General features: G+C 38.4%; 1 protein-coding gene across 1 annotated transcript; it reads right to left on the bottom strand.

Moving 5' to 3' along the window:
• HTR7 (5-hydroxytryptamine receptor 7) lies at positions 1-25546 on the bottom strand. The gene is made up of 2 exons (XM_005155234.3): positions 25015-25546; positions 1-1115 (listed from the first exon to the last, which is right to left on the bottom strand). The coding sequence occupies exons 1-2, from the start codon at positions 25542-25544 to the stop codon at positions 365-367; spliced, it is 1281 nt and encodes a 426-aa protein (XP_005155291.2). The 5' UTR covers positions 25545-25546; the 3' UTR covers positions 1-364.
• Positions 25547-25964: the final 418 nt, after the last annotated feature.

The raw sequence follows: 25964 nt of genomic DNA on the forward strand, positions 1-25964 counted from the left end.
TCTTTATTACAACAAAAAAATCTCTAGGATACAAAATGCATCCAACATTCAGACCTTCTAAATTTGTTTGTTGTTAATGGCCAAACAAGTGGGTTAGACAAACTTTGGTCTTTCCTCACTAGCAACTCAAACATCTTGCACCCTCCCCCTTTCTGGTATTCCTCTTACACCCAAATTCTTGTTTCTCCAGGCTCACTAGGACTGGCAGGCTGTACAAGAACTAACCTTGCTACCTTCCAGTTTCTTGATGACTGCCTTAAAAGTGCTCAACAAACCTGGTTCTTCCCATAACTCTTCTTTCAAATCTGTGGGGAAAAGCTAATGTGATAAAACAATAAATTATCATAGTAAAGGATGAATGACCTTACAGAACAAATTCTGGCTTTTCTGCAAGCTTCAGAGCCTCATGCATCCCTGCAGCTGATAGCTTCCGGTTGATATTCCTGTATCTGCATTGCAGGAGGTTGCGATAAGTTGTCCTCAGGTCACGATTGAAGAAAGCATATATAAAAGGGTTAATGAGAGAGTTTGCATAACCCAACCATAGAAATGTTCTCTCAACCCACAGTGGGATACAGCTGCATGTTGTACCACAGATGAAGGGCCTGGCGGTTGAGAGGAGGAAGAAGGGCAGCCAGCAGACAGTGAAAGCCCCAACAATAATTCCAAGTGTAGTGGCAGCTTTCTGTTCTCTTTTAAAGATGGAAATGTTTTTCTTGTCATGCTTTAGGAGTCGTGAAAAATTAGCACATTCTTCAGATTCCTTGTGCAGTTTTACAACTCCATTCATAGAAATCCCTTCTATTTTTTCTGGACGGGGAAAACCAGCAAACTTGTGTTTAGCAGCACTCCTCTTGGCAGCTTTGTAAATCTGATAGTACATGAAAAGCATCACTGACATTGGAATATAAAATGCAACTGCTGTGGAGTAAATGGTGTAGCCAAAGTCTTGACTGATCAAACAAACCTTTTCATCATTTACATTTTGGGCCCAACCGAAGAGCGGTGGTATAGTGATAGAGGCCGATAAGAGCCATACACACAGGATCATTTTTGCCATACATTTCCCATTCTGCCTTACGGGATATGTAAGAGGTCTTGTTATTCCCAGGTACCTAGAATGATAATGTAGAGTTACTATATAGTGCAGTGCTTAACTAATAAGTTATTTCATGTAGACTGCCCTAAAATAAAACATCTTTGGCTGAGGTTTCTATTTTACATTTTTCAATCCTATCTTTGCATGTATTTCAAACTAGTAAAATCATATGGTTTTCATATTAAGATTTATAATGCTATTCTGCATAGTGATATCCTGCATATAAGGTCTTTTATTCTCGGAGGAAATCTCCCACAGGCCATAACACACTGTGATTTTAATGAATTTTTACAATCTTCATGCAGATAACTCATTTTTTTTTATTTTAAAGAAATTCTGAAACCTGAATTTTATTTGGCTAACATATGAAATCTTGGGGGTATAGACGAATGCTTCTTCCACAAAGCCTACCACTTTTTGTATTGAATACATGGTTAAATTAAAACAAGCATGCATTCATCTTAATTTTTCTTACCTATCCTACAGTTTTGAAGATCCCTGCCACTAAACTGAGATGCTTAGTTGTCTTTCTTATCTTTATGTTTCAGATGGGAACATCAAACTGCAAACTTGTGAAAAGAGTATATTATTTCAACACTACAATAATTCTTTTTATCATATTATTAGAAAGGAATTATTCAGTGTTCAAACTTTTACAGAAAAAATAATAATCTACTACACTGTCAGTTCAAGAAGTACTTGGACATGGGGAAAATATATAGTTTTCCCAGGACCTAACTTTTGAGTGGTAAATTGTAAAAAGGCAAGAAATATGTTTAAAAGGTGTCAAGTTTTAATAGGGGGAAAAAAAAAAGCTCACAACTTCTACTGTTCCCAAGCTGTGATAGCTTAAACTATGTGGGTTTTCTAATAAAAAAGTGCTATGGCCCTATACAGCTGGACAGCAGTATCTTAAGTTTGTGCCTACTCTCAACTACAGAAAATGTCTTTAATGCTTCTCTAGCTGTGGGAGGTTTCTCTTAGATGGAATTAGAGATGCTTTTTTTCTTACACCTAACATTTTTATGTTTAAATTTGGTTTCTACTTGGCTGGAAATTACATACGAGTAAGTGTTAACCTCAAATTGTTCTTTCTTTCCTCTCCCCAAAAGAAAGAGTTTTGAGAAAAATCAGTGCAATTCCCCTTGTTATTTGTAAAAGAAATGGTTTCAAATTATGTTTCAGGACAGAAGAGCTACCAGGGTTTAGTTACACAGTGAATGATTAGGGGGGTTATGAACATGAAATATAGTAATGTGATTAAAATATTTTTTGACCATTTTTTCCCTATTCACCTAGCAAATCAAATATAAGTATTTGCCTGGCTCTGCAGAATGCTGCATTGTTGATTTTACTGCAATGCAGTAAATTATGATCAGTGCTGCTGCTTTATACAAACCTCCAGGTATACTACAGTTCTGGGAGTAGGAAGAAGCATCATTTCATGATCTGTTTTGATGGGTAACAGCAATCCCTCCAAAAACATCATTGATTTTATATTAGTGATAGGGGAAGGGTTACACAAAGGACGGAACTGGTTTATTATAGAATCATAGAATAGTTAGGGTTGGAAAGGACCGTAAGATCTAATTCCAACCCCCCTGCCATAGGCAGGGACACCTCACATTAAACCATGGTCACCCAAGGCTCTGTCCAGCCTGACCTTGAACACCACCAGGGATGGAGCATTCATCCACAGCTCCCTTGGGAAACGCATTCCAGTGCCTCACCAACCAGTAAAGAACATCTTCCTTATAGACAGAGTGCCTTACTCTCAACAGCATGCACAAGCACATTACAGCAGGCCAGAATTTTGCCAGTGAAGCGGTGCCTAGTGGGGCTATAAGCTAAAAACAAGTATTAAAGTCATCTTACTTTAGAGCAATGCAATATATGGACCACTCTATTATAAAAGGCTGCTTCTTGTGCCCCTCACTATCAGCATTACAATATAGTCACTGGAACAGCTCCGCAGGCTGTGGGCACTCTGTAGGGTCCACAGAAATTTCTGGTTTACAGCATCACAGCTGAAACCATTTGTGCTCCTGAGCTGAGTTTTCCAAGGCATCCCAGTATGTAGAAGAGCAGTTTCAGAGTCTGACTACCTAAGGGCTACATTGTACTGCTTTAAGTAATCTAACTATAGCAAGGGTAAGTTATTAGCTGCAGTCCTTCTGGGACAAGATTTGCGTGCATTTTTCTGAGAATACCACAATTTAGCTACAAAACAATCGAACATCCTTTGTGCAGGAAGATTACTTGTAACTTACAATGTGTTATTTTCAAACAAATCTTTAAAAAGTTGCCAGCCTTCCTGAAGTGTGTATTTTTCTAGCAATTACCTAATTAGTCATTAAAAATAACAGGAGTTAAGCTTTATTGTGTAGCTAAAAAAGTTAAACTGGATTTCTGTAAAAATCGGATCTGTGCACACTCTGAATATCTGTTGATGCATTCTAATGCACCAGAATGTAACAAAAAATTCCTGAAATCAGAAGTATAAAAGTATACTGAAAAGAATTGAAATTCATTAGTTTTGCCTTGGCACCACTTTTCTGGAAGCTATCTGAGCTTCAAAAAATGCTATTTGAAATTAAAATACATTAATTAACATAAAAATATACCAGCATCCTTTTTGCCTTAGCCATTTTGTTAAATGTAGTATGATAGAGCAAGGAAGTCAGTAGGCATAAATGAAGGAGCGTTATATTTTTATCTCTACATATGAAACCCATTACCCTTGAAAACTTACTTGCAACTTCACAATAATGTAAATCACTACTGTTGTCTAATACACTAGAGTGTCCAAGATTTAATAGATTAATGAACTTCAAAAATATTATGTCAAATTCATCGCAAAATATATGCTTTGTATTGCTTAATCTGTAATTACTGCCTTCTGAAAAAAATACTAAAAGTAAATCTATCTCAGCTTCAGATACCATTCAAAAATATTTAATACCTTAAGACCTTACTGCTGCGAACAAATGAGGTGAAATTCGCTAAAAAGTCTTCCTGATGAATGTCAGCTACCCTCCGCGAGAAAGAAGTGTCTCAGACTTGTTATTCCGAGATTTGTCTCTTTTATATGCCACAGATGTTCATTTTGATCTGGTGGGAAAGAAACTGTGCCTCAGTTCTCACTTGCAAAAGAAGGGCAATGCTATTTCCTATTCCTCCTCCTCTGAGTTTCTTGACTATATGGTTCTGCTAGACAAGGCAGCTACCCATATTACACCCACTACAGCAAGGACCACATCTAGATTACTCTCTGAAAGCACAGTATTGCAGATGCATAGCCCTAATTTTCTTTTAAACTGGTAATGGTATTCCTCATTCAGCATTGCCTGATGGTGTAGGCTGAACACCAAAGTGCAGGATCCTACAGCATGTCAGGCAACACTATGGGAAGCACAACACATACTCCAGTCATGGTCCTGCTGCCATTCCAAGACAAAAGGCTGCGGGGTGACTGGAGAAAAATGAGAAGGGAGAACCTGGCACAGGTATCTAGTGGTAGTACAGCAACAAAAAGATGATGGGAAAATTTTTGTACTACATCACTGAAATCTGGAAAACAGCCTCTTACTCAAAGAGCTCAAAACAAGAGCAGACAACACAAATCAAAAAAAGGCAGCAAATGGCAAGGGATAGAGCAGATTTCTTTTTAAACATATGTTTAAACACACAAGTATACCCCCATTCTAGGTTGGTTTCTTATGATTTCTTCAGTGTCTGCTGGAGGATCAGAAACTGCTCTTTTGCCTCAATCCCATTCAGGCGTGAGGTACACAAAGGATGTTCAGCTCTAGGAAGGAAAAATTATCCCTTGCTACCATCTTTCTAGAGCTCTCTTCACATGTAGGTGGTAGGTTAAGAGCTCCCTCCTCGGTAGGGTGCTATCATCAGCTATCGCACACAATTGCCATTTGCCACATTCACCCAGTGAACACCAGCAATGGAAAAGATAAAAGAACAAGTCCTTTCTCTCCTTTTGCTTGATAAAAATCTGGCTCTCCTGTGATCCAGTATTCTTTCCCAGTACCTCTAAATTCTCATCATTTAATGACAAGCCATTGTATAAGCAATTTAATATAAACCCATTATAACTGTATAGGACTGCTCCTGAGATCATTCAGTTTGTAGGTTTTTTCATTCTGACTTTTTTTATACTGATGCTTTACCTTTAGAGCGACCATACAGAAAAGTTTTTATCCAAAAGGGCTAAAAAAAGTCTCCATTGTCACTTGAACTGTAGATCACAGAGGCATTTCTTAATACAGTGTGCTTAATACACTAAATGTTACAAGCAAGTGTTAAGATGTAATGTATATGGAAAGCAGAATGATGTATGGCAGAATGAACCAGCGTCCACTGACCCTGGTGTCTGTTTCTGGCACATTTTATCTCTTTGTGACTCTTTGTATTCTCTCATCCTATTTATGTTTGTCTTAACTATCTGCTTGTTATGATAGCTGTTTCTACTTGCACAGTGATTATCAAAGTAGAAACTGGACCACCACTGTGTCCCACTAGATATTACTGTATTTAAAGAATATGAAAGGTTCAATATTGTTTCTTTTCTTTCAAATGTATTAACTTGATTCTCTAAGCTAGGAAATTGTCATGAGTAGTTTATTTTGTCTGCACTAGAGTGAAGAGTGTTTATATAGCCATTTATTTATCGTCTACTAGAACTTTTCAGGAATATTTTCCATGTTGCTGAATTGATTAGTAATTCTGCAGATATAGAAGAAGATACCAAAGAGGGAAAACAAATCAGCACTGGCAGGCATGGTTGCATTTCAGGCTAGCTAGGCATGACTTTTCTTTGTGTGCGTGCCATGAACCTGATATTTTTTCAGCAGTAGAATAGTTTGTTTCCTTTTCTTCGTGTTTTGTTTTTTTTTTCCCTGAAGAAGCTAAACATAGCTGCAATATTTAAGCTGTAAAAATGGTGAATTGTTCATAACTACATTGGAAACTTTGGTATAGGTCTAGTCCTTGCACCTTTTGAAATATCCAGGAAGTTAACTGGGACTTAACAGCAGCAACTTCAACAATAGAAAGAAAATAGCAATAGGATGGTCCAATTTGGGATCCTGTGTCCAAAATCTTTCTTTATAATCTCTGTTATATGGCTGAAAGATAAAGAAGTGAAAGGACTTGCAGCTCACTGTGGTCAAAGTCTCAAAGTAATAGAAAACCTAACAGCTAAAAGCATTAAAACTCTTTTGAGGCCTCTTGTCCCACCCAATAACAAATCGAATGCACCATGACATGAGCATTACTCGTGCCACTTTTGAAGCACACACATGTAATTCTTTTGTCTCTGGTCTCCATGTACTTAATAGGCAGATAGAATTCTGTTCTAATTAGCCCGCATTAGTTTCTCAGAATTCACTGACCTGATTTAGCAATTATTTCAGAATCAGATTAGTATCTTTCACTCTCTACTTTTATGAAACAGATTATGGAACAGAACCAGAAACACTGTACTGGAAATTATACAGATGTGTATTATAGCTATTTCTACCAGGAACCTCGATATACTGTTGTTACCACTTACCATCTGTCTAGAAGTTGCGCTTAACCTCAGGTTCTTTCAGTTCTTCCTATTTTTGTATTTAAAAATAGTCATAAAGCTGTTTTACTTCAAAGATACAAAAATGTTTGCTTATTTGCTTTCATGTTCTTTTTTCTAATAGAGCAGCTTTCTGGATTCAATACATATCTCCTTGTATTAGTTTCTTTGCCAACGCACATATATAGAATCCCGTCTAATGATTCACCTGCAATAATAAATCACTCTGAAGAACAAGTAAGATATTCCTTCTGTGGCTATGATTTTCTCATAACCTTTCAGATTTTTTCTGTTTAACTCTGTGCAACATTAAGAGACACTCCACAAGAATATGAGCATGATGCCATTCCTAAAAGCTATCCAGCATTCGGAAATATGATCCCTAGTATAGTGATTGACTCGGGCTGATTTTATTTCTTATATTCTGATACATTAAACAATAGATTCAATGTAAATGTAACAAGTTGAAACAGTGATTACATCTGTTATTTGTTACAACTAAGTGAAACCACCTAACAGAAATTTAGAGAACAGAATTTTTCTCTTCTTTACAAAGATACTGTGTTTACACTAAGCAAAAGATGCCCTGTCCCACAGACATGCTTTTAAATAGAATAAGGTATACAAGCTGATCAGAGAAATACTATTTCCATTATATATGTAAGCAATTGACATGGAAGTAAAGGGATAGAAACATTAACAAAAAAAAAAAACCCCAACAAAACAAAGACTTAAGTACTGAGACATGAGCATTAGAGCTTACAACTGCGGTGCTGTAATGTGAAAAGTAATCTTGTTAATCATTGCATGACAGTACTGACACTTGGCTTTCTACAATACAGACTGGCCTCATAATTACATTGTGATAACTGACAGTTTATCATCTGGGAAGAGGAGGATATTTCAGAGGCAGTAAAATACTTTTTCTCCTTCCCAGAAGTGAACAAAGTTACTGATTTCATTGCATATATGATATATTTCAGAATATGAATTAGGTCACTTAAAAACCTAACTGTTACATATTGTGCAATGTTTGATGAGAAAGCAAAGCTGACAAAATCAAACCCTTATTCAGTGGAGAAAAAATACTTTGTTCAACTAGGTTTGTGCTCCATCTAGTTGAATGTTGCACCTTTTCTAGGTGGTGAATCAGTGCAAAGCTTATAAAAAGTCCTATCACAGTGGCTGGCTTCCACATCTTAACTGCATTTGCTAGAAATGGTTAAAGCTCTAGTTCATCCTTCTCAGTTGATGGTGAATGCAGTATCATGGAAGATCTTAAATGTGTGGTTTGGTATCTATTGTTTTATATGCTTATGGTTCACATTTCATTCAATTTCAAAATTATTCTTATTATTGAAACAGCCATAATTTAATTTTAGTATCTGGAAGAATTAGAATAAAATATTTGTTTTGCTTTCAGTAAGGTTAACACTTTCCATTATCCCCCTTCTTGCTCTCAATTAAACATATATCCTTAAATTCTTTTTACAAGTGGAAGACATTCATTCCCACTGTTCTAGTGGGTACATACTGAATACAGTACTATACTTTTGTTGCATGTAGTAGAAGTTCTGACTTGATTTTTCTTTTTCTCAAAAATCATTGTAGGGGTTTATTTTTGATAGAGCTCAAGAAGTGTAGGCTTTCCTGGCAGTGGGGGAGGATTGAGTCAATCAAAATTAAATATCTGTTCATCTACAAGAATGAAGTTTGCATAGTAGAATTTTATGTTCTCCTCCCTTACGTTTCTTTTGGTTTCTCTGTACTTTTTCCTCTCAGATTGCATAACTTCACAACTTCATATTTTTTCTAATGTATTTTAGCTCATTTTCATTCTTTTAGTTCACTCATTCTATTTTTATTTCACTTTCTTGTCCTGTCTTATATCTGTTTCTCTCTTAGCTCTGTATTTTCCCTCTTCATTTTTGCTTACTCATCTAAGACATCCATCCCATAGATGGGGGGATATATTCTACTTTCATTCTAAGAAATACATAACAAATATATTACCAGAGATGTGCAATGCCTTTCCACTCGACTTTCATTATCTTAGTTGTAATTTCTGAAACCATATTTCTCTTTCCTTTCAGACCTTAGGAAATTAATTTACCTGTCCTCACACTTTGCCTTTTATTTTTCCATTGCATGACTGCTGAAGTATTTGTCACCAGTCACTGCCTTGTTCTTAGCTTTCTGACAAAACTGTTCAGTAGCCTTTGGTTTTCCACGACAAATAATTGTAGTGGTTGGAACTGTAGTGCTTGGAAGAAAAGGTCCTAATGTGTTATTGTTGATGTGTGTCTTGAAACACTGCCTCAATGTTAGCCAATATTCTGCAATTACCCAAATAAATACTTTGTGTAAAGCTCTGATTAACTGTCTTTGAAGAAAACAGTGCCTGTATATTTCCCATCTTCTATCTTCACCATAAATGATTTAAAGGTACGCAACATTAGAAAGGAAATAGATTTCAGTCCATTGCATCATTCACCAGCTTCCTAGAATATAGATGCATCTGAAAATTGAAAAGGTTTGTTCGTGAAGTACTTAGAATTAAATTGGACACTGTAATGGAAAACTTTCTATTTTAAAAATCTTTCAAAATGTCTGAACTCCATCTTTGTGGATTTCTTCATCTCTGGTTTCCTGTGTATAAGTGTGGTTTGTTTACTGAGTGCAATAGAATTAATTATATACCGAGCTCAGAAGTGCTTCTCATCCCACTTCTTGATAGATAATCTGTATCACTTCAAAAGCCTTCTAAATCTCAGCAAGTCACACAGAGGAAGAATCCATTTTCTTTACATTGTTCAACAATGTGCAAGGTCAAGGGAAAATGAAAAACAATTTCATGCTTTCTAAAATAAAAGGTATTACTGTGTCAGGGGATGCACTACCCACTTCTGACCCTTCACAGCCCCTTCCCTAGATTATTTGCAAGCTCCCTTTATCTAACATTGATATAACGGGGGGGGGGAAGGGGAGGGAGGAATGAGAAGAGAGCCAAAAGGTTTTTCATAAATTCTTCTTCCTTTTCAAAAGCAAAAACTATATTAATCAAAATATAAGATGAAGTACAATTCGCAATATATATTACTACATTTCAGGAATATTCCCTAGAGAAGGTCTTCTTGTGTTTTTTTTTAAGCAAGATGTAAATTTTTCTCTGAAAAATTCTTCATGGAATTCATCATAGTATACACAAAAACTACTTCATGAGTGCAGGCCAGACCCTCGTAAACTATTACAGCTTCATACCCTTTGGCGTAACTTACACTTGTATACCGTATAGCTGTCAAGCAATTTCATCAGTCAAGGAGAAAAAGGAGAAGCAAAAAATGGTTTCTCATTGCTATATTCAATATAGTGATTTTTATCAGAAAACGCAATTTTGTTTAAAATTCACATTTCAGTTTATTCCATATTGAGCATCTTTTTGTTATTCCAAAATACTTTAGACTCATAGAAACAAATTTGCATCATGTCAGCTGTTGTACCCATCTGAACATCTAGTTACATGTCACATGTAATTAGATACTCAGGTGTCTATCTCATGTGACTATTTTTTCATCTTTATGTGTATGATGCAGTATCTCATTTTGTTGTTACTACAAGATGCCTGGACCCTTTTTGAGGGGACAAAGAAGATAGTTTAAGCTTCTGATACTATTTGAGAAGACTAAGATAGGAAAACCTGTATTTTAGGAGAGAAATAAAGAGAAAACACAGTCTCATTTATTTCTGTCTAGTTGTGATGCAATGTCCATTTGAGATTGGGTGTGTAGCAAAAAAGTTAATGCTGGTAAGGCACTGGTGGAAAATGCTATACCTCTATCCTTTCTTCTTTTTAATAACAAAACTGTGGAGGAATGCTTTAGCACAGGAAGTCATTTTTATGGTTACCTTAGTTCCTGAAGCGTTAATCTCATGTTTCATCCTTACTCACAAATGTTTCTACCTCCTGCACAATAAACCTCACAGTCCTTCTGGCAATTACAGTCTGTCAGAAGACAGGTATTAACTACAGTCTTCTGCTGAATGCTTACATTTTAAAGGATATAAAGCTTTAGATGATTCATTTGCTTATTGGCCTGAGCCACCTATACAACTGAAGATAAGTCCCTGAAATTTATTTGATCCTATGGGTTACCAATACAGAAAAATATGGGAGTAGAATGTCATAAGGATAACCCAAATGCCCAGCTGATAGGCAGAAGCACTCCAGAGCTGATATTTGCTGAAAGGAATAGCTTTGCATTTCCTGTGGGGAAGAGTAACTTAAAGCAAGGATATGGTTTCTTGAAGCAGCAGCTGAGATGAAATTCCTACTCTGTTAGTTCCTGAACAACAAACAATAGAGGAATGCAGAAGAATACATTTTGCAGGTTAAGAATTGGAAAATTCATGGTTTTTTTTTTCTCTTTTGGTTTCTCCCATCTTACCCCTCTTGTCCCTCATTCCAGAGGTATCGTGAAGGCCGACGCAGATCTCAGGGTTGTGTCAGTCTGTAGCACTTCTACCACATCCCTCCTCCAGCTCTTTACTCCCCTCAGAAGGGGGTTTAGTTCTCAAACTTACAACTTAATTGCAGATCTCAGATCTCTTGCCCTCCCATGTTCTGACTGGTGTTCTCCTATGGCAAAGACAAGTGTTTGTGATTCCAGGCCAGCCTTCTGACTTCAGCCAGGCCAAAGTAGACATGCCAGGAGACAACCACCAGACGTACCTCAGTCTTGGGACCATCCTGTGCTGTGCAAGCATTCAAATAGGCTGTAATAAAAGTTGCAGCATGTTTTCTCTCAGTTCTGTACTCTGCCAGACACCAGCACAAACATCACTTAGGTGACCAATGAAGCAGGCTGGTAACCCACAGGATCTGTGCCCGTATTTTGGCCAATGTCAGTCTGCAACCTTCTCCCACGTGTGTGGAGGCACATATGTACACACAAGATGACTCTTTGTAATTGGCAGCAAGGTGGATCCCAAGATGTATATCCTACAAAGAAGCTGAAGCAATGAGCAGGTTGTAGGAGGACCTTCAGAGAGGGCACTTGAAACGCTGGCAGACACCCAGCAGACACCCGTGGGAAGATGTCTGCATGGATGCAGCTGAGGCAGCCTGGAGAGTTTCTCAGAATAACTGGTGGAGACTCATGCTGGGGATGGGACACCAGGCTTTTAGATGGTTCTCAGGAGGAGGAGGTTGACAAAGCAGTACAGGGATGTCTAGTTCAACAACACAAAAATGCAGAACTCCCAAGTGCTCGCACCCAGCTGAGCACTCTGGCTGTTCCCTGGTTCCATCCTGGCATAAGACCCAGGCCTCCTGTGACCCTTGCTTTTGCAGAAGAAACCCTAAACACACTAGGAGCTGCAGAGAGCTCTGCAGCTCCCTCTGTGATCAGGGAACCTGGATATCTGTGTTTGCCGTGAGCATACCAGGCTGTCATTTTAGATACAGCTTAAGTGGCCTGCCCAGAAGCACAAAATAACCTTATAGACCCTGACCACTGGGTCATCACAAGCCAAGGCTGGTGCTTCAGTTGCATAATGAGGCTTCTTTTTTTGTGCTGCTTAAGCTATGCTAACAGATAACTTCAGCTAAAATGTGTGGGGGCTTGATTTCAGAGCTATGAAAAACTGCCTTTTTTAAAATGAAAACTCCAATAATGTAGAAATGGCTAAGGTGATTTTCTCCAACTTTACTACATGAGTCACGCTTGGATTGACACTAAACATCAGCCTAAAAGGAATTATTTTGAAAGTTATAATGGTGTTTCGAAATGAAAGCCTCCTACAACTTTAACTAGAAAATTATGACTGATGTCTTTAGTACAATTAAATGAAGCATTTCAGAAACTTCCACAGTATAAGTGATGAATGAAATGAAAACGCACAGCTCATTGAACTGATAATACCTCTATATTAGAACAAAGTATCTTCAGGGAGTAGCTATTTAAATGTGGTGATATTTATGTCCCCTCACTTCCTTCCTTGAATACAAACAATTTAGGCACAATATCTCCAGAAAAAACACCTAAGGAACAAGCCCCTCTAGAATGCTTCTTCCCTCCTCCCCCTTCTTTCACTTCCTTTCTCTGAAGAGACAGGAAAAATACTGTGGAAGGACCTGGTCCAAACTCTTCTCTATTTTTCCATGACAGCAATTCTGCAAGAGCCTTAAGGGACACCTATATCATCATTATGGCTGAATCTCAATACAGAACTAATCTACCTGGATATTTTTGGCTTTGTCCATAACCGTACTGGCCTGAAGGCAGATCTGAATTTGTCAAAAATCACACAAACATTTTGCTATGTTCTGCTTCATTGGGTATGAAAAACCATAAATATTGACCTCAAGTTATACTTCTTTTTTGCCAGGCTTAGCAGAAAAAAAAAAACCAAAACCACCACAGTATATCAATAAACTGTGCTTGATATACAGCAAAATCAAAGTCTAAAGCAGGTTTATTAGAAGTCTTACTTCTAAAACATTGGGATGTACAAAGCATCTTGTACCGAGTCAGCATAGAGTCTGGGTTTTCCCTATATTACCTGCAGATAAGTCAGCTAGAGGTACCTATTGTTCCTAGAAAATGATCACTGTGGGGTTTACTTTGACTTCATTCCTGAAAAATGTTTTTAAAACATTGTCGTTGTAGTTCAGAATAAAATACCACTTTCATTAGCGTGATCCTTCCACAAAGGAACTCTCAATGCAAATAGGCATGAAAACAAGAAAAAAAAACACAAACAGAATAAAAGTGAGAAATGACAACTTAGGGTTGTAACTGAGGTACTAAAACAGCCAAAGCATGTAAGTCATTCTGTTTCATAAAGAAGTCTGAGATGAAAAGGGACCCTGTATCTCCTCAAACACCAATGTATTCTGACTAACTTAGATCAGTGATGTTTCACTTGAGAATAGCAGCAAACAAATAATTTTGGTAAGGCTAAGTCAATTGGAAAAAAACCCCAAACAACCAAACAACAAGCAACCAAACTGTCTAAAACATGACCAAGGGAGTTTGTGATAAATTTCCAGAGTACAAGTAACTAAGTATAACCCTAGTCAAAGCATGACAAGAATAAGCTATCTCTGCTCAAAGTCACATACTGACAGGTATGTAGCAGTGCTGTGTTTCAGGAAAGTTTTCAAATTGGCCTTCATTCTGAAATTTATGAAGAAAAAATCTGAAGATTGTTTTTTCTCATGCATTGAGTGGTTAGAAACACAAAGGTACACTGAACCCTGCTTTTCACATACAAGCAAATGAACTGAACCAGCTTGTTCCGAAGTACCGAAAGATGACATCACCACAATATAAGTCTGTGTTACTTTAAAAAAAATAAAATCTAGCAAAATCATCTCAATTTCATAAAATATTATAATAACAGAACATCCCACTCTGACCCCCTGGAATACCGGTAGTTTTTTAAAATTGCAGACTCTGGAGTGGCATGTTGTCTATGGAAGTTAAAGCTTATCTTGCTTCCTAATATGAATAGGTCCTATCATAGGAAGAAATCACAACCTGGTTTAGAAGGAGAGGCAGTGGATTGGAGAGAGCACAGCATGAGGGGAAGTGATCAAGGAAGGAAGCTGGGAAGTTAGATCAGACCACGTATCTGCAATCCACCAACCTTTTAGAAAAATGTTATTCACAGCCCTCACCAACAAAGACTTCTACAACAGGGATGCATCAAAAGCTATTAAGGTGATTCCTTCCTTGTAACTTATAAAAACAGCTATTTGTTTGCTTTATCTTGATATTTTAGCAGTATATTGTTTATCATGTCTCATCGTCCTTCATGTCAGTGACTGTCAGGTCTACTGTAGCCACCACATATTTCCTCAGTACTCATTTTAACAAGCATACTTATACTCCAGGTTCCAAGTTATCCTTTCCCATGTAATCCTCCTGCCTGCTGTCATTTTCTAAGGAAAATGTCTTATTCAGTGATATTCTGGAACTTAATTTCAATAAATAAATTGGTCAGATCAAGCTCTCCTCTATAAACTCGAAATAGAAAATTGGTAGGAATTTAATATTATCTTACAAATATTTCTTCCCCTTACAGTCCCTCAGAACACTTAAATACAGCCCAAGGTGTGCTTTAACTGAAGGAGAAGGTTGAAGGGGAGAAATGCCCACTTCAGGATGAAAAATAACTGCAGCAAACCCCAAATTGCAGTGGGTAAAACCTGTATGCTCAGCCATTCACAACCACAGTATATAATAGTTCATTTGTCATAATATTTATTGATTTTCACCAGCAGGTTTGGGAATGAAGAAGTAATGGGCAAATGGTCACTACTTCTTTCTAGATAGCCAGTCCTGTAGTTTAATGAACTTTGAACCTCCTGGGTTTAAGCAGACCTGCCAGGCTGCAGTTCTGTGTAACTGGAGTTTTCCAGCTCACTGCTTCAGTAAGATTTAATCCACATCCAGAAGTCCATACACCCCATTTCAGATATCACCAGGACTACTTTTGCAAAGCCAGCTTCAAGTAAGCTTAGAGATCCCTAGACCAGGAAACCTGAAAAAAAGATTAGCCAGGATAATGTGTCCTCTTTGTCTTGTTGAGTGAGGGCCTGCCCGCAATAAGTTTCCACTACAATATATTCTTTTCCTTCAGCAACATCTTTCATAATATTCCTCCTTTACAAAATTGTGCAAAATCTGCAACAATAAAGCTTTTTTAAATATAGAACAAATTTCAACACAACACAAACTGCTACCACCAACTTCACAGATGCAAAAACATAGTACATCCAATCTACAGAAACAATCTTCTGCTTTTCTCCTGCCAGGAAAGGAGTCTCTGGCCCACTTTCACTGGGCTTTCTGTACAGAATGACAAAATTTGAGGCCAGATTCAACTACTGGTTATCCACAAATGGACATTTGTCCAGCTCAGTGTGTGTGGGCAGGGGAATTTTTTTACAATGCCTTTTCATGTTCCCCAGAAATTAAGAGTTACACCTTTGTGCTAAAACAGAAATACATACAGCTGATGATAGACTGTCTCCTCCTCCGAAGTCTTTAAAGATAGCAGGATATGGAGATTATAAAGAATCCCAAATCTCTTTTCTCTGTTCATTTTACAGTGCTACATCACAAATGAAAGCAGAGAAATAAGTGGCATTTGTGGAAGGAAACTCTTCTTCTCATCTCTTACTATGTCTTTCTTTTGCTTTTCTCATCAGCAAATTAGCAACTTTAAGAATGTTTTAAGATGTGGTGGCATCAACTCTGTGTAGATAAAGATTGAAATATTTAAGGTTTGTTGCTGTGCCTACAGCTTCCAATAATATCATTTTTTATTGTCAGGCTGACAACTTCAAACGTGCATTTGAATTTAGGAGCAGAACTTTGGCATCAGTGTGGGATGAATCACCAGAACTAGCTCACGGACAGCTCAGGGAGCTTACTGCAAACTGCAGGTATTTCAGATATTTGATAAGATACTCCCTTCATTTCAGCACTAAGGCAGAAATGCAGAAGCTTTCTGTTAAGTAACAGTCTTTGGAAATGTTAAGCTCCAATTCATAAGCAAACATCCACTATGCTATTTTAATTCCAGTTATTTTTGAAAAAATTAAGATCGTGTTCTGCCAAACTCATGTAATAAAAATAGCTTTTTAATATGACACAATACACTCTTGAGAGATTACAATTGGTATTGTTGCTAAAACTGCTTGTGCTGAGAAGTGGGTCTCCAAATGCAGACTTTTTAAGGTAAAAGAAAATCTGCAGTACATAAAAATGCAAAAATTAAGTCTTTAAAGCCAAAGCTGTACTATTTTTAGCATCAAAACATCTTCCTAGACTATTAAAGAGAAGCTTTGCATCTTGTCAGCAGCTGTTTTGGGTCATGGATATAAATATTTCCAAGTAATTTGTGGCCAGACAACACTCTTTGTTCATTGATTTAGAATTTTGACTATTTGTTAAATGTCAACTTACAGCAAATAAACAAAATTTAACAACCCATATGGAGAAATGCTACAAGAAATTATTCTGGCAAATGGTACTGTGTATCTGAAACATTTCATGACAATCACAACATGTTTTTATGGGTTTTATTCATGACAACATTTATGTTGCAACCTACAGGACAAATAGTTCCCAATGTGAAAAAAAAAGTGTTACCTTACATGTGGCTCTACCTCCACTTTCCACAGTCTCCTCAATGGAACATAAATAAAATGTAAAAAAAAAAATAATAACCCAATTTCCTTGTGGTTATATAACTTCCACTTCCACAAGCTAAAAAACTTGATTTCAAGTTTTTGACAGTATCAAAAAACTACCCATTTCCTCAAAATACCTCAGGACAAAACTCTGCTGCCAGCTTTTTCACCAAGACACAATGTACATCTAAGAATAGACTTCACCCTCATTTCTCTTTACTTTAAAAAGGTTATTTTTGTAATTTTCCCCCTTGTTTTTATGGTTTGGGTTGTTTTTTTTAAAGCAATCATGATCCTTTTGTGGTGAAATAGCTGTCCACGATGATGTTAACCCCTTCAGTGATCTCTTGTGCTAGCTCACACTTTGATAGCAAAGAACAAACAGAAAGAATATAGTCTGACTTGATTTCCCAGCACATCTCAGCTCTGTGTGTTATTAGAACAACTGACACTATAAGAAAATGTCTGTACATTACCCAGAAAACTTATTTACTGTTGAATCACTATTTACTGGTGAATCACTACCTGATCAGTATACATGCTGATATGAACAGAACCACACATATGTATCAGATAATCTGGATGTTCTATATAAAGCCTCCTAAGTAAACAGCAAGGTGCAAGCAGAAATTCAAAACTTCCACACTCTAATTTTGTTATGTTAGTTCAAACAGAATAGAAACAAAATTTCCCTACAATATACTTAATTACTGGAGACTTTTGGAAAGGAAAACTTAATCTTTGTAATAAGAGTTCACTTAAAACTTTAATCTGTTTTTCTATCTTCCTATACATAGGAATAGCTATATTATGAATCAATCCTTTAGAAATAGTTGGCTAGTTAGTACAACATGAAAAACTAAAACTTATTAGCTCTCCAGCTGAAAGAAACTACCCTTACCTTACAAACAGCAGTGGCTATTAGGACAAAACCACACTGAGCATTGCTTTATGATGCTCGTGCTTAGTACAGCCAGATATCAGAATTTGTGATTTTGATCCCCAGTCTTTCTTGTCTGAGTCTGCTCCTTGGCAGACACAATAATTTCTCATGTTCATCCAAGACCTTCAGTGGCCAGCTCTTTATTTAGATTTCCTAGTCCACAAGGGACGACCAAATCTTTGTGTGATATACTGAGAGAGAAAAAAAGAGAGGTGTTTGTAGCTGAAAGGCAGAGCTAAATGTACAATATCAACTGCAGATGAAATGGGATGTTCTGTTTCAAAAGTTGCTACAAATGTGTCTGATAAAATGTTTAAAACTCTATCACAATGTTAAAAATAATACTGGATTTATTTCAAAGAAATAAGATATTTTACTTATACAATTTACAAGAATTTTTATAAATAAGTTTCAGAGAAAATTATTCCAGAAAAGTCAAAGAGCATTCCTTGTTTCATTTCTGTTCCTCTAGAAGGTTGTGAGACCATGCTACCAGTGATATAGTAAAGTTGTTTCAAACATGGTATAATGACTACAGATTCTTTCTTGTTTTGTTCTATGACACTCATTCAGCTCAAGAACACTCTAGGAAAATACAGTTTGATGCCAGTATACACAGGTTACACTACACCATTGTGCAAGTATGATATGTATTGGTCTGTTTGTGATTTATCTTAGGATATATGTCTGAAAACTGCCTTCTAAAACTAAGAGGAGTGATTCTAGAATTGTGCTTTTCCCATGAATCTTGAAACAGATCCCACCTCACTTACAGAAATTATTTTGTGATCTTGACAGGAAAAAACCCACTTTTAAAATGTCTCCAGAATGCCCTGCTTGGCAAAAATGTGAATTAATGTGCCCTTACCTCTGACTTATCAGGCTCCTTTGAAATGTCTGGATGAACCCCCAAGAATTAGAGAACCCAAAATCACTTCTGAAAACTCATCCAGTGTTAAACCCTGGTAGGAGCAAACAGAAGATAGTTTCAAATGTGGGGGGAAAGTGCAACATACAATTTCAAGAAAAGGCATTCATGTAAATGTGATGTTAACTGCAAATCTCCTGGTACTGACTGAACTGTAATTCCCCATTCATGCATATCTTGGAATATTACCAATCACAATCACCTTTTCACTGCCACCTCTTTATTATCTTGCCCTCCTGTGACTCCCTTTCAGTAACACTACTAAAAAGCATCCAGTATAAAACAGCAAAAGAATAATCAATCTACAGATTTTTTCTAGAACGTCTTCTAGCTTCCCAAATTTTGTCAGCCTGCACTACAGCAGCTATGAGACACACCACAATTCAGATCTTATATCTGCTCCCGCTCCAGAAGGACAAAACTTGCATGTGTTTTGATGGTAAAGGAACCCCCTTAACTCACAAGTTGTTAAGGCTTCACAAAATAGGCCAACTGTTTGACAAAAAAAAAATCTTTTATTTGCTACCTCCCATCTTATTTACTGCACATCTGGCAGTCTAGTCATGAAGCATTGTTTTACTATGTCTGTACCAGGTTACAGCTTAAGTAACTGCACATCTTGCAGGCTGCCTGCGTGACATGGAGAAGATGCCTGCAGATGCTATAGAAAGGTACCTAAAGACATGTCATCATGTTAGTACAGCAAAACACCCCAGTTTCATTTATTCTTTTGGAGCTGTGAAATATACATTACACTGCCTTATAATATTTAATGAATTCAACTTCTTCCTCTTAGGATTTGGGAGCAAAAATCTATGTAGTATCTCTTAAATGTAAATAATAAAATGGAGATTGCAAAAGCGTTTGGCAAGAAATTCTCTGCAAAAAGAATCTACAACAACTTGAGAATATTGTTTAGATGGACTAGATTAGAAAAATTACATAGAAAGGAATAAAACCAAATCTTTTTTTCCACTGTAGTGTATTGATGCTGTCTGTATCTTTCATAGTTAGATAAGTTATTTACAGACTCCAAAAGAGTACATTTGCTTATTGGGAGGAACAATGGAAAGAATGGCTCTTGTGATGTTGGTGGTGATCAGGAATTAGCTGCCACATTGACCCCAAAACTTTCTTCTGCAATACAGACCTGAATTGCAGTAACTCCATTACACATTTTCCCTATGATTTTAGATTTTTCCTGATTCCTCAGTTATTTCTGTGTAAATATATATACTGAACAAAATCTCATGGGGAGGCATTGCTGGTGGGTGCCCATTTTATTATAGATCTAAAATACATTACATATAGGATTTTTTCATGTGTGTCTCTACATATATATCCTACCTGTATCTCCTGAGGTAATTAAGCAGGGCTGGAAGAATAGACAGTAGGCTTTTCCACCTATGGCCTGAAGGCAGAAGAGTTTCACAGCTAATGGGAAGCCATGCAGGTCTCTTAGGTGCCATTAGGCTTAGGAAATCATTGGTAGGGTTTTCAGGTCACATTATCAGTTTTAGATGTAGGCAGAATTTAGACACCTGTGTTCTACTGAAAATGCTTAAGTCTTTATTTAAATTTAGCCCCAAGTTCTTCCTGTTAGGCACTCTGAGGCCTCCTCAGTTCCCAGGCATGCACCAAAGACACTGGAAATGAGTGAGCTTTTAGAGACTGACATAGTCTAAGGTGAAACATAAGTACTCATACCTACTTAGAGTATAGCAAAAGATACCAAATGGGGAGGGAGAGAGAGCTGATCCTCATGTATAAAAATCTCAGGATCAACAAGCATACTTCGGTATCATTTGCACACAAATTCTAAACCCTCATCAATTTAATGGAAGTCTGGAATACTTGTGAATTGTTGGCTGAGATACAGACTGGAAAGGTTCCCCAAAAAGTGTTTCATTACTTGTGTGGGTGTGGAGAAAGTGTTATAATTCGTCAACTGTATCTGAGTAGTTATGTTACTTTATCACTTTCTAAGCCAAAGAGCTATTTTTAAATTGAATTAAAAATTGCTACTTATGCAGTTATCCAATGGATACTCTCCAAAAAGGATTTCTACAGCTATCTTGGGTCAGAAGAACATGATGAATCAGCATGCAAACACCACCAGTTTAAATTCAATTAATTCCCTTTATATGTTCACTCACCCACTAAGATGTGGTTTGCATTCATCCCTCATAATTAATTCCCAATTATTTGCTCACTCTTAAATGTAAAGGAATCTAAATGTGGTATAATTTATGTAATTTAGAACCAGAAAAGTGGAGCCTTGAGAGAAAAAAAACCCAAACACACTAATAAGAAAAGTTTAAACAAGGCTGCTATTCACTGATGCACACTTATCCTGCCAAATTCTCTGTTAACACCTACCTTTTTCCAGAGCTACACACCTCATATCATGAGTGGTGAGTATAGCAAAGGTAATATTGATTGTCAGGGTAGTGAGCCGTCTTGCTTGTTACATCCTTATAAAATTTGAAAAGGGTGAAATACTCTGTTTCTCCATCACATCTGTTTTAGTTCTGACAGACCTGCTTGTAAGCAGATAGCCTTCTTCTAAAGAAGAGGCTTAAATAAGATAAAGATACCTCAGAAATAACATGCTCATCTCAGGTCACCCTTATTTATGGGCGTTTTCATGTTGTGAAATAAAAGGAAAGATGTGATCTGAAGAAGAGCATAATAGTCCAAATCCTGGTATTGTTATGGACATTAGCTCATGATCTTCATAAATTTAGTTCTTTGTGGATAATAAAAAGGTCTTTTCAAATTGGCTTCTTTCTTCTGGACCCTCTACAAAGTTAGAAATCCCCACAATAGCATACTAACATCTACTTTGCAGCCCTAATGTTTATACAGCCTGAGAGTAGAAACAACTTTAAAAGTATGAGAAGTGCTTGATGGGTCTGACTAGGAAAAAAAGATCTTTATTTTATATTTTTTTCAACAGAATGAAACCAGCCTGTTGTAGATTCCATGCTAGTCTAAATCTTTCAGAGCTTTCTAACTGATAAATTCTGCTGGAAAACACATCCACAATCAACGGCTGTATAGCAAAATATCTCTACATGCAATAGGCCTGCCAGCTGCTGGCATTTCAGGGCTCTCTGGAGCATGAGCTGAGTAGCACATGTTTGTGCAAAAGAAACAAATTAAAAAGCCTCTTCAATTTACCCTTTTTACCTTGTTTGGAAAGGCCTCAAAGCCTCTTTTTTTACCAACTATATTTGCTTGTTTAATAAAAAATAGCAGTATTCATATTAATAAAATATTAATATTAAATTGTATATTCATAAAATATATTAACTTTCCGTAAAAACTCTGCCTAAGAGTTTTTAACAAACTTGTTAAAAAAAAACATTAGATCAATTCAATAGTAATATTCTTTTAGCTGTTTACCTTCAACCAATTCTCATATCTGTTTCATGAAGAACTTAGAAGTTAACAATTAAAATTTTTAAATATCCAACTTAATTGCTGTCTCTGCACTGCCTGCAACAGCCTCAGCATCTTCCTCTTCAGGAGAGACTTTATTGGATCATAACAAAGGCTTCCTAAGCTGTCCTAAAGAGCCACGTGTCAGTGCAATTCATAATGCTTCAAAAATGTTCCTTTTGGCCCTATATTAACCCTTCTTCCTAAACAAATGTCTTGTGCTAAGTGTATCCAAAAGGCACCAAGAATAGCAGCCAGGCTGAAGGAAGGTGAATTTCATTCACTCCTTCCCTGCTTTCCTGGTTCCTGGTTCACCTTGGTTTTGTACTCCTTGGACTGAGATAGTAAGGGCTGCATCATCAGAGATCTCCTCCTCCTAGATAATATGTATACAAGTGTAACCATCAAAACTATGGGAAAATGACCCTCTAAAGCACAACACACATTGTGATTTGCAAGCTCCTGTGCTACACACACCACTTCCCCCAGAGATAAATCATCCCCACTGATCATTCAAGACTTTCATACTGCATAAGTATAAGAACCACTGCCGGTAAGTTAGCACCATTAAAATCAGTGCTACACTGGCAACATTTCACCATTCACATTTAATTTTCATCACTTCTCCCTGGTTTGCATATTTGGTACATATTCACTATTCAAAGCTTAGTTACATCCCAAGCTAATCTTTGGACTGACTGAGCAGTGTTACAACAGTGTAAGATATTTATTTTTAAATGGGATTACAAACCATTAAGGTTTTTTATTTTTTTTTTTATTGTCATGTGGTAGAGACATTTTGCTAATGAATTGCTGGCTTGTCTCCTTTATTTATGACATCACCTATCTTAACTGTATAATGGATTTGGGTAAGAGAGGTTAAAGCACCATTATTCATAGAATTTTGATTTCAAGTAGGGAGTAGACAGCAGTATAATGAGTTATGAAGAGATCATGTTCAATAAACATTCAGTGATTGAAGTAGGAATATGAAGAGGAGAATAATTCAGTTTTAAACTAGCACTTGTTGACAAAAATCAGTCATTCAAAATAGGTTATATTTCTATCTAAATACATAACTATATCTCTTGTTAGTATTTTGGGGGGGAGAGGAAAGTGAAGAGAGAATGGAAAGATTACAGCAAGAAATGTAATTATCATTGTGACCAGTTCAGTCAAAGCCCCTGTTCAACACACAGCAGTGACCTCAAATGCTAAGCTAAGAAATTAAAAGAGCAAAACTAAATTACCCCAGTGCTACAGTGTGAATCAGACACACATTCTTTCTTGGGTAAGGAAGCTTAACTATGTTAACCTGTCTTCAAAAGGCTATTAGAGATGGAGGTAGAGAGCTTAGAGATGGACATCAAGACCAAAGAAGGGGAATACTTTATGTTGAGAGAGTGGAAAAATGAAATCACCTATCTTAAAAATAGGTAGGATAGAAAATGAGGGAAGACAGATAAGCTAGGTAAGTTAAAAAACAGCAAATTTCAAGGCAACAACAAAATAAAAACCCACCACCCTTTGATATTCAAAGTATGCATGTGGCTTTCACTGCTACATGATGCTTTGCAGCATTCAGATAACTTATAGTCATTAAACAAGCAATGAAATAGCATTGCAGCAGGAGATAATTATACAAAAGTTTAAGTTTGGAATTTAATATGAACCATGATCCTCTTTGGCATGAAACAATCTCCAGTTACTGTGGGAAGTTCTTTTGAAAGACTTTCTTTGCAGAAATCTAACTCAGAGTTCTTTCAAAAAACTTTCTGAAGTAGACAAGGGTAGTGTTTGATATCAGACTTGAACTACTTCTACAGTTTAGGAAGAACTGGGAGGTTCTTAGATTCTGCTAAGTGTGTTGACTTGTAAAGAAAACAGTCTCTCTCTACACTAAAATTCTTACGGGATTTAGGCTGTGGAAAAGGGAAGTTAGAGGCTGCAACTTACTTTAGAATGGCACCTGCAGGGATAAAGCAATCTGTTAGCCTTCCTTTGCAGAGGAGAACTTAGACATGGACAAATGCGAGATCTTAGGTATGGCCTTAACATTGGAAGGACATGTCTAAGATCCATTTCTGCAGTCTGTGTACACCTCCTTATTGCTTCACTGCTTTTATCTTTCGGAAGAAGATAAATTTCAATGAGTATAACTTGGGTTTTAAGAGGGCAGGATTTTTTTTAAAAAAGCAAACATTTGAAAGCAATTTTTCCTTCAAATAAACGTTATTTGTCAAAAATGGTTTTGTTAGTTGAAATGGAGCTATTGTGGGATTGTCCTAGAAAAATGATATAATCCTAACAGGTATAATTTCTGCATCTTCTCTGATCTGATAAAACTCCACTGAGCTTAATGAGGTCACACTGTCATCAGCTTCGGAAGAAGCAGTTCAAATCTAGCTGGGATATAAAGCAGCTTAAAGACATGTTGTAAATTTTAAAGCAACTACAAATGCCCCGTTGAGCCACAGTGAAAGTATAAAGTTTAGCTCCAGGTTTGTTCTGACGCGTTGACCCTAATCCTGGCAGGGAAGTTGCCCAGCGGGATAACCAGTTAACCTGGGGCTCGCGGGAGTACGCATTACTCCGGCGGGCTCCTTCGAACAGGAGAGCCCGCAAGGGTTGCTCTCGCCTCCCTCCGTGCTTTTAACGTGTCTGCAAATAATTTCCAAGGGGCCTGGGGGAGGCAAACGAGAGCCCCGTCGGAACCGCTTCTGGCAGGTCCCATCCTCGCTGCCCGGGGGCTGGCGGTGCCGATGCCCCCGGCTGCGCGGCAGGGCGGGCTGCGATCCGCCGGGTGTCTCACCTGTCGATACTTATCACGCAGAGAGTCATGATAGAGGCCGTGCAGCACATGACATCCATGGCGATGAAGACGTTGCAGAAGAGGCGGCCGAAGATCCACTCACCGCCGATGAGGTCGGTCACGCTGACGAAGGGCATGACAGCCAGAGCCACCGAGAGGTCGGCTAGGGCCAGCGAGACGATGAGATAGTTGGAGGGCTGCCTCAGCTTCTTCACGAAGCAGACGGAGATGACCACCAAGCAGTTGCCGGCGATGGTCAGCAAGGTGATGAGAGAAAGGACGGCTCCTATGACAACTTTCTCCACGTTGCCGTAGCTGAGGATCTGCTCCCCGCACTGAGAGTCATTGGCGGGGAGGGGGCTCGCCGTGGGCAGCGCCGAAGGGGGGGGCGACGGGCCGAGCTTCGTCAGGCTGCGCGGGGGCCAGGATCCGGCAGCGATCATCCTGCCGCCGCCCAGCGCCCGCGGGTCCCCCAGGATCAAGGGCCGGAGGTTACCGTAGAGGTGGCTGCCGTTGAGGGCGAGGACCATACTGGCGGAAGCTGCCCATGAAGCCCCGCTGCCCGCTCGCCCGCTCTCCCCGCCGCCCGGGATGCCTGGGCTCCTCCTCGGGCACCAGGCACCGCCCGCCCCCTCGCAGCCGGCGGCCCGGCCCGCCGGGGGGGCCCAGCCTTCAACTTCCCCTGGAGGGGCCGCGCTTGCCCGCGACGCTCCCCAGGCGGCCAGGGGGTGGGCAAGAAGCCGTCCCCTCCAGCCCGCAGGGGCAGGGGCGGGCCGGGGCCGCTCCCCGCCCACCCGCTCCCACCCGCTGCCGCTTCCCTCCGACGGCGGAGGGGACCAGGGTAGGAGCCGGTCCGCCCCCCACTCCTTCCTCCAGCTCTGAGCGGGTGAAAGGGGGTGCGCTTCTTCCCCACAGCACCTCCGCGCTGCGGCCGCGGGCGGCGGTTTCTC

The sequence above is a fragment of the Melopsittacus undulatus genome, chromosome 4 (genome assembly GCF_012275295.1).
Source record: "Melopsittacus undulatus isolate bMelUnd1 chromosome 4, bMelUnd1.mat.Z, whole genome shotgun sequence".
NCBI lineage: Eukaryota > Metazoa > Chordata > Aves > Psittaciformes > Psittaculidae > Melopsittacus > Melopsittacus undulatus.